The sequence below is a fragment of the Eriocheir sinensis genome, chromosome 3 (genome assembly GCF_024679095.1).
Source record: "Eriocheir sinensis breed Jianghai 21 chromosome 3, ASM2467909v1, whole genome shotgun sequence".
In the NCBI taxonomy this organism is placed as follows: domain Eukaryota; kingdom Metazoa; phylum Arthropoda; class Malacostraca; order Decapoda; family Varunidae; genus Eriocheir; species Eriocheir sinensis.
In genome coordinates this window covers 6,719,433-6,727,729 of record NC_066511.1, presented here as the reverse complement: position 1 = coordinate 6,727,729, position 8,297 = coordinate 6,719,433, and the positions used below count along the sequence as shown (strand labels likewise).

General features: G+C 45.7%; 1 protein-coding gene across 1 annotated transcript; it reads left to right on the top strand.

Annotated features, from left to right (window-relative positions):
- Nucleotides 1–407: 407 nt before the first annotated feature.
- On the top strand, nucleotides 408–2,243 carry LOC127003220 (uncharacterized). The gene is made up of 2 exons (XM_050869604.1): nucleotides 408–424; nucleotides 548–2,243. The coding sequence occupies exons 1-2, from the start codon at nucleotides 408–410 to the stop codon at nucleotides 2,241–2,243; spliced, it is 1,713 nt and encodes a 570-aa protein (XP_050725561.1).
- The last annotated feature ends 6,054 nt before the right edge of the window (nucleotides 2,244–8,297 follow it).

The following is an 8,297-nucleotide window of genomic DNA, read 5'->3' as shown; positions in this document are numbered from 1 at the left end:
AGGAAGCTTCCTTCCAGGTTTTCTTTTAACTTTTAAAAATCGCAAGTTTACATCTAGAATTTCTCAAAAGTCGCCGAAAATGTAAAGGTCCTCGGGGGCTATTTCTACAGTCTTTTAAAACATTTTGTTTGTTTGTTTATGTCCATCTAATTGTCGACAAGCCAGGGACTCCTATCGTCCTCAATACGGAAGATTATATGCATGTAAATAACTTGATAAATAGTAAAAAATCATTTAAACTTAAAATCTGTCATATAGACCATTTGATGCTGTATTCATGGACAAGAAAGCTGCTACATGGCAAAAAGTAGTGCAATTTGCACCGCCTTCTAGATGTGAGCTAATATTTACCAACAGAGGAAGAGATTCTAGTAACCTTCTAGAAGAAAACCTTGAAGTCTGTATTAATGCGGCTCCTGGAGAGGTATGGAGTCACGTGTAAGTTGCCCCACGGTGGTAACGTAAGTATATAAAGACATTGTTTGGAATGAAACACGCACTCTGCAGCACACCCCCGCACGCTGCAGCATCCCCCCTCACTCTGCAGCACACCCCCGCACTTTGCAGCACCCCCCCCCGCACTCTACAGCATCCCCCCGCAAGCTGCAGCACACCCCGGCACGCTGCAGCACACCCCCACACGCTGCAGCACACCCCCGCACGCTGCAGCACACCCCCACACGCTGCAGCACACCCCCGCACGCTGCAGCACACCCCCGCACGCTGCAGCACACCCCCACACGCTGCAGCACACCCCCACACGCTGCAGCACACCCCCACACGCTGCAGCACAGCCCCGCACGCTGCAGCACACCACCGCACGCTGCAGCACACCCCCCCACGCTGCAGCACACCCCCGCACGCTGCAGCACACCCCCACACGCTGCAGCACACCCCCACACGCTGCAGCACACCCCCACACGCTGCAGCACACCCCCACACGCTGCAGCACACCCCACACGCTGCAGCACACCCCCACACGCTGCAGCACACCCCCACACGCTGCAGCACCTTTCACACGCTGCAGCACTTCACACGCTGCAGCACACCCCCACACGCTGCAGCACACCCGCACGCTGCAGCATCCCCCCTCACTCTGCAGCACCCCCCCGCACGCTGCAGCACACCCCCACACGCTGCAGCACATCCCCGCACGCTGCAGCACATCCCCACACGCTGCAGCACACCCCCACACGCTGCAGCACACCTCCGCACGCTGCAGCACCCCCCCACACGCTGCAGCATACCCCCGCACGCTGCAGCACACCCCCGCACGCTGCAGCACATCCCCGCACGCTGCAGCACCCCCCCACACGCTGCAGCACCCCCCCACGCTGCAGCACACCCCACACGCTGCAGCACCCCCACGCTGCAGCACCCCCCCACACGCTGCAGCACCCCACACGCTGCAGCACCCCCACACGCTGCAGCACACCCCCCCACGCTGCAGAACACCCCCACACCCTGCAGCACCCCACACGCTGCAGCACACCCCACGCTGCAGCACACCCCACACGCTGCAGCACCCCCACACGCTGCAGCACACCCCACACGCTGCAGCACACCCCCTCACGCTGCAGCACATCCCCGCACGCTGCAGCACACCCCACCCGCTGCAGCACCTCCCCACACGCTGCAGCACACCCCCACACGCTGCAGCACACCCCCGCACGCTGCAGCACCCCCACACGCTGCAGCACCCCACACGCTGCAGCACACCCCCACACGCTGCAGCACACCCCACACGCTGCAGAACACCCCACACGCTGCAGCACCCCGGCACGCTGCAGCACACCCCCACACGCTGCAGCACACCCCCGCACGTTACAGAACACCCCCACACGCTGCAGCACCCCCCCACACGCTGCAGCACCCCCCCACACGCTGCAGCACACCCCCGCCCGTTACAGAACACCCCACACGCTGCAGCACACCCCACACGCTGCAGCACCCCCACACGCTGCAGCACCCCCACACGCTGCAGCACACCCCACGCTGCAGCAGCACCCCCCACACGCTGCAGCACACCCCCGCACGTTGCAGAACACCCCACACGCTGCAGCACACCCCACACGCTGCAGCACACCCCACACGCTGCAGCACACCCCCGCACGTTGCAGCACACCCCCGCACGTTACAGAACACCCCCACACGCTGCAGCACACCCCCGCACGTTGCAGAACACCCCCGCACGTTGCAGAACACCCCCGCACGTTGCAGAACACCCTCACAGTACAGTGTAAAGTTTTCTTTTTATTAGTACCCTTACCAATAAAAGATTTGAAGAGATTTTCTCCGCCGCCACTAAATAATATAACACATCATAAACTTTTGATGGAGTTTCACAAAATTCTCTCAGTTCGGTGTGGAGTTAACTTTTTAAAATTTTCTAATATGTTGAAAACGGAATAAATAATTTACAATTAGACGGGAAAATCGCATCAACCACTTTCTGGCTTGTAATGTAATCTTATTATATTTTTTTTGTTAAATATAGGAGACGACGGCAAAATAGTTATCAATAAGAAGAAAAGTTTAATGCGTTGCCACGTCTCCTAATCCCACCCACTAATGGCTATCTTACAGGCCGGAGTACGACATGCCGGAGACCCGCTCACCTTGACTGTGTCCGTGGGAAGGGGCCAGGCAGTGCCAGCAGCACCAGGCGCCGCTCCAAGAAGCTGAACACCACCACAGCCTGGAAACAAGACATGCAAAATGCTCGTTTATTGTTTACAACACCCAATAAGACATGTAACATGTAACTTTAAAATGGCGTAAATAGTACGAGCTTAGACCATGCCGGACTATCTCGTTATAAAATCCTTAAATCCATTGGTATTCATTCCCATATATATTTGAACATTTTCAGGTCCACCACAACAACAACAACAACAAAAAAAGATGTTTATACATACATGCAATGCCAAGACACTGAACAATTCAAAGGCTAGCCACTATATGACATAATCTGGGAAGGTATATACAAATATATTTTGGTTTGTAAAACTCCGACAAATAGTTCATGTACCTTGGTAATTACGAAGCAGAAAAATGGTGGCACAAAGTTAAGCTACGACATGATATTCCCTGATAACAGAAGGTAATTGGCAGACGCTTGATATTAATATCATCACACAGCAACGCTAAATACTGTTTCTTATGAAGTAGGTTACCTCACGAAACCCAGAGCAGCATATATATGTCTGAGTTTATCCTCTTTTATGCTTTTTGTGCTCGTTAAAATACATATACTTTTATAAAAGATTGATCATAACATCAAAGGCCACGCCATCTGGCAGTGGAAAAAGTAATCTCACATGAATGATGCACGCAAGGAATTCATATTTTTTTACTCTGGTGCATTCAGAAAAGTTTCCCCTTCCCACTCCCCAATAACTGTCCGGTCCCTCTTCTCTCTTCATTAAGCACGCTAATACTTTGATGATATTTCTAATTCAGCTTACGTTGCATTGTAGATTTTTTTCGTCTTCCTGTAACTAATGCATTCTCTGATAACCAATTTGTTTTTCCTTCCCTGCTTATAAATCCCTCAAATCTCAAACTTTTAATTTTTTACTTAACTATTCGTGTTTTCTTTATCCACGTTACTTCTGCTTTCATTTTATAAAGACCTTATACCTTTAACCTCTCTATTCACAGTTCTCCTCGTTCATTTAGTGGGGAGGTGGTGGCTGAGTGGTTAGCGTAACGGCCCCGCGTTCAGGAGCTCCAGGAGGGACGCGGGTTTGAATCCTGGCCGCCGCACAAGCTGAGGTTTTTCAGTCACCGCCGAGTGGCCTAAGATTACCCACACGCTGGCCTGAAGACCACCCATCAATCCGGGCTTTAGATAACCTCTAAAAAGAGAGGCTCAAAGATGAGTTCCGGGGGGCAGCATGAGCCAACACAAGATGGCGCCACTATAAACACTCGCCTGCGCCAGAGCGGGCTGGGCAAACCATCAAGCCCCACCGGGAACAAGCCTACCGTCGAAATAAAAATGCTATTCTATACCTTCAAACACTTTCTGCTAAGCTATCTTTTCTAAAAAAAAAAAAAAATTGCTGTTCTATACTTTCAAACACTTTCCCTAATAGTGCTGTTATCTTTCCTAAAAAAAAAAAAATGCTATCCTATACCTTCAAACACTTTCCCTTAATAGTGCTCAGTTATCTTTCCTAAGAAAAAAATGCTATTCTATACCTTCAAACACTTTCCTCTAATAGTGCTCAGCTATCTTTCCTAAATCAAAAATATCCTACCCTCCTCATCAAGCGCAGGTGTCTTCACTACTCTGAAAATTCTGGTTCCCTCTCCGTCGAGTGAGTGTCTCTTTCTCGCGTCACTTAGTAAAAGTCTCTCTCCCCTTGATTCAGTCCTCCTCCTCTCTCGCCTCTTCCATCAAGGGAACTCGTTAAAACTTTGCAGGTGTTGTCCATCACACTAAGACACTCTTGTATAAATACCGCCCCTGAGGCCTGCCCAGCATCCATATAGTTCGGGACAAAATAAAGATCCAGCAAAGCTATTATGGCAAGAAATTCAAGTCTTGGAGATTTTTCCATTAAGTGTGTGTGTGTGTGTGTGTGTGTGTGTGTGTGTGTGTGTGTGTGTGTGTGTGTGTGTGTGTGTGTGTGTGTGTGTGTGTGCGTGCGTGCGTGCGGATGTGTGTGTGTGTGTGTGTGTGTGTGTGTGTGTGTGTGTGTGTGTGTGTGTGTGTAGGTATTTACCTAGTTGTAGTTTTACAGGGCCTGGGCTTACGCTCGTGTGGTCCCGTCTCCATATCTGTATTTGTCCAGCTTTTCCTTAAGTTGTGCACACTTCGCCGATACTACATCCTCACTTAGTCTGTTCCAAAACTCTATGTTTCTTTGCGGGAAGCTATATTTCTTTATGTCTGTGTGTGTGTGTGTGTGTGTGTGTGTGTGTGTGTGTGTGTTGATCATTAACTGTTTTTTTTTTAACTTTTTTCATTATTTTGGCTATTGTTATTAGACCTATTATAATTATTATGATTATTATTTTTAATTTCATTATAATTGTTATTATTATTATTATTATTATTATTATTATTATTATTATTATTATTATTATTATTATTATTATTATTATTATTATTATTATTATTATTATTATTATTATTATCTCTTATCATTGTCATCACCATTATCATCGTCACCATCGATATCCGAAGTCTCCCTCTCCTCTTCATTGTTATTTGCATAATCGTCACCATCAATGAATATCATCATTTGCATCATCGTCATAGTCAAAATCACAACGATCATCACCCCTTCTTTTTTGTGAAAGTGAACTTGTTTGTTATTGTAATAGTATGGGAACTGTTGCTTTCCTGGGCTTTGAGTTTTATATACGTTACATGGCGGGAGAGAAAATTTTGTCAATTACTGTAAGTTGATCAGCAATTTGAGGTACCTTATTTTTTCAAGTGTCCTCTTATACAAGTTTGGAGACTAACATGAATCGGTTTACCGTGCATGGCAGTGGAGAAGACAGAATAAAAATTAGATAAAAGTAGAAAAAAATAGGTGATGTCGATGTTCAGGAACTCTCAAGTGATATAATGAGCAGGATATTCAGATAATTTGGATAAAAATTATAACATAACTTGTGAAAAAAATCATAAAAATACTCCCATAAGTAAACTTCATCCTTTTTTATTGCAAAATTATCTACGTCGATTATCTTGGAAGGGTAAATACGCAATGACACGCCTAATTATAAGTTTAAAAAGGAAATATACATAAAAAATAGAATATTACCTCAGGACATTTGAAGTTTAGTTAATACACTCCTTCTTCCGAACCATCCCCACAGTTTGCATGCAGGGGTGTAGAGGGTCCGCCTGAAACAGCTGATGCTTTGTTATGTGGATACAGACAGCGGCACGGATGTCTTTGGCTTTAACTGGTATGATGTGACTCGACGCTGTTTTGCTTTCTCGAGAGAATTAGATGATCAGGCATTCAGCTTCCCACCAATCATATTAGCATCTATAAAATGGCCTATTAGCGGCCCTGATTAATGCATTGACTGGCTTGAGAGACCAGAGTGGGAGTGACAGGTTATGGTGGTGTTGTTATTGTATATTGGCTCCTCCTCCCGGTGTTGATGTTGGTGATGGACACAGTATTAAAAGTAAAATACAATCACCAACAACAACAACACCAACACAACAATAACATCCTGACAGCCGTAACCTCGAGACGGGTATACTTTAGTTTAGTAGTTACTTACTCTTAAGTTCAGAGGGCATAAGGGTGACTTAGCTATTTCTAACGCCAACTTGCAAAGAGAACTTTACATTCATTGCCATACCAATATAAAATAATAAAGATACGTCCACATATTATACATACGTAGGGACACTGAAGCTATCTTTAACAGGTTATAAGATAAAACCCTTTTTACGTAAACTGTTTTCTGCAAGTAAATATTAACCGTGTAGCAAAGGACCTTCAATATTAATGTTTTTAAGCCAACACAACCCAACTAAAAATCATAGATCTCACTGTCACATTATGATGGTACGGATATAAAATAAAAATGCACCATCCTCCGCCAGACGCATGCTTTACTATACCCAAAATGCAGTCTGGTCCTGTTCTTCAAGCGTTGCTTAAGCTCACCAGTTGTCTAGGTTTCTGGTGCTTTATGGTCGATTTCTTGTTGTTATTGTTGTTGTTGTTGTTAAAGATTTACCCCTATATTTTTTTTCTTTTGTATCACTAGATACTATAAAAAGAAGAGGGAAAAAATCGCTTCCCCCTGCATAAGGGAGCACGGGCCTTAGCCAAAGCGGCCCGTAGCAGGGTGTCGACAGACCGACTCTATCGGAGACCGAAATCAAGCTGACCAAGTCGGTCTGTCGACGAGGACTGGCGGGTCTTTGTTTTTGGTGTTGGAAGCACTGTGGTATTATAATAAATGTGCTCTACAGACTAATGTTGATCTTGCTATTTCGGAGAAGATATCATAGGCAGAAGTAGGGAACAGAATTTTTTTTTTCATATGCGGATTTGCTGGTGAATATTAAACTCATTCAAATTTCTAAAGCATCATTCAAAAAAGACATTAGAGAGTTCATAAAAGACGGCAAACTTCCTTGAGTTGATGCAAATATAGGATTTCAGAAAAAAAATATCCCTAAAAATTATTTGAAGAGCATTTTATGCAATTCTATGCTCAAAACACATCAGACACATACATATATGCAAAAAAACATACATCCACTCAAAAACAAAAACATCATTCATATTCGCACATATATGTGGACGGGGAGGAGGGAACCCAGATAAAAAAAAAATAACATATAGTAATAAACAGAGAAAGCCAGAGAGCCAGATGAGAACATATATGGGTAAAGACGCGGGGAAAATTTATGACAGAAAATTTTGTCATTACCGAGTTATGTGGCGGTGAGTCACCTGAACCCACGTGCAATGCAGATCTAGTAGTGTTCCTGGTATGCCGCTCATCCACCCCGCTGCGCTGCCTCCAAATATTATTCAATTCGCGGCCTCTTTTAAGAGAACTCATATTACCAGCGACTCTACCTTTACAACTTTAGATACAAAGATTTGGAATGGGGGACTGTCATATATGTTTCTATTTTGAGGGCAGCACTGTAGGTGTAGGTGTCTGGGTACCATTTCCCCTGACTGGAAGAGGGGACTGCTCGTCCTTATGTGGAAATGGATAGGAGACCGTCAGGACTGCAACATCTATCATACAACATCTACACTTTTCAGTGTGCCAGGCGAAATGTTTGCTCATCTTTCACCAGTGCGGATTCGCAGCCCGCTGCTGAAACTGCAGAGACCTGATCAGTCTGGGTTCACGATTTTTAAATCGACAACTGACCATATTTTAGCGCTTCGCGTACCGGTGGAGCGCCGATGCGAGTTTTGACAGGGGATGATTGTATCCTATGTCGACCTCAAAAAGATGTTTGGTACAATTCATCGCGAGTTTCTGTGGGGGCTCCTACGATTCCGTGGGATTCCTGCAAGGAGTGTTTGTCTATTGACTGGCCTATACTCTGGGAGTGAAAGTGCTGTAAAGTTTCAACACTTGCATGGACTGTGTATTCGGCAGAACTGTGGATCAGTCATTATGGAGCATCTGCTTGTTTTTGCCGATGAACCAGTAATTTTTGCAGTCACTGGGGGTTCTGGTGATGGCTCTCGTGGCACTGCACGAGTAGGCGAAGTTCTTGGGACATGAGGTCTCATGAACCAAGACCAAGGTACAGGTATTTGGGGTCTTACTAG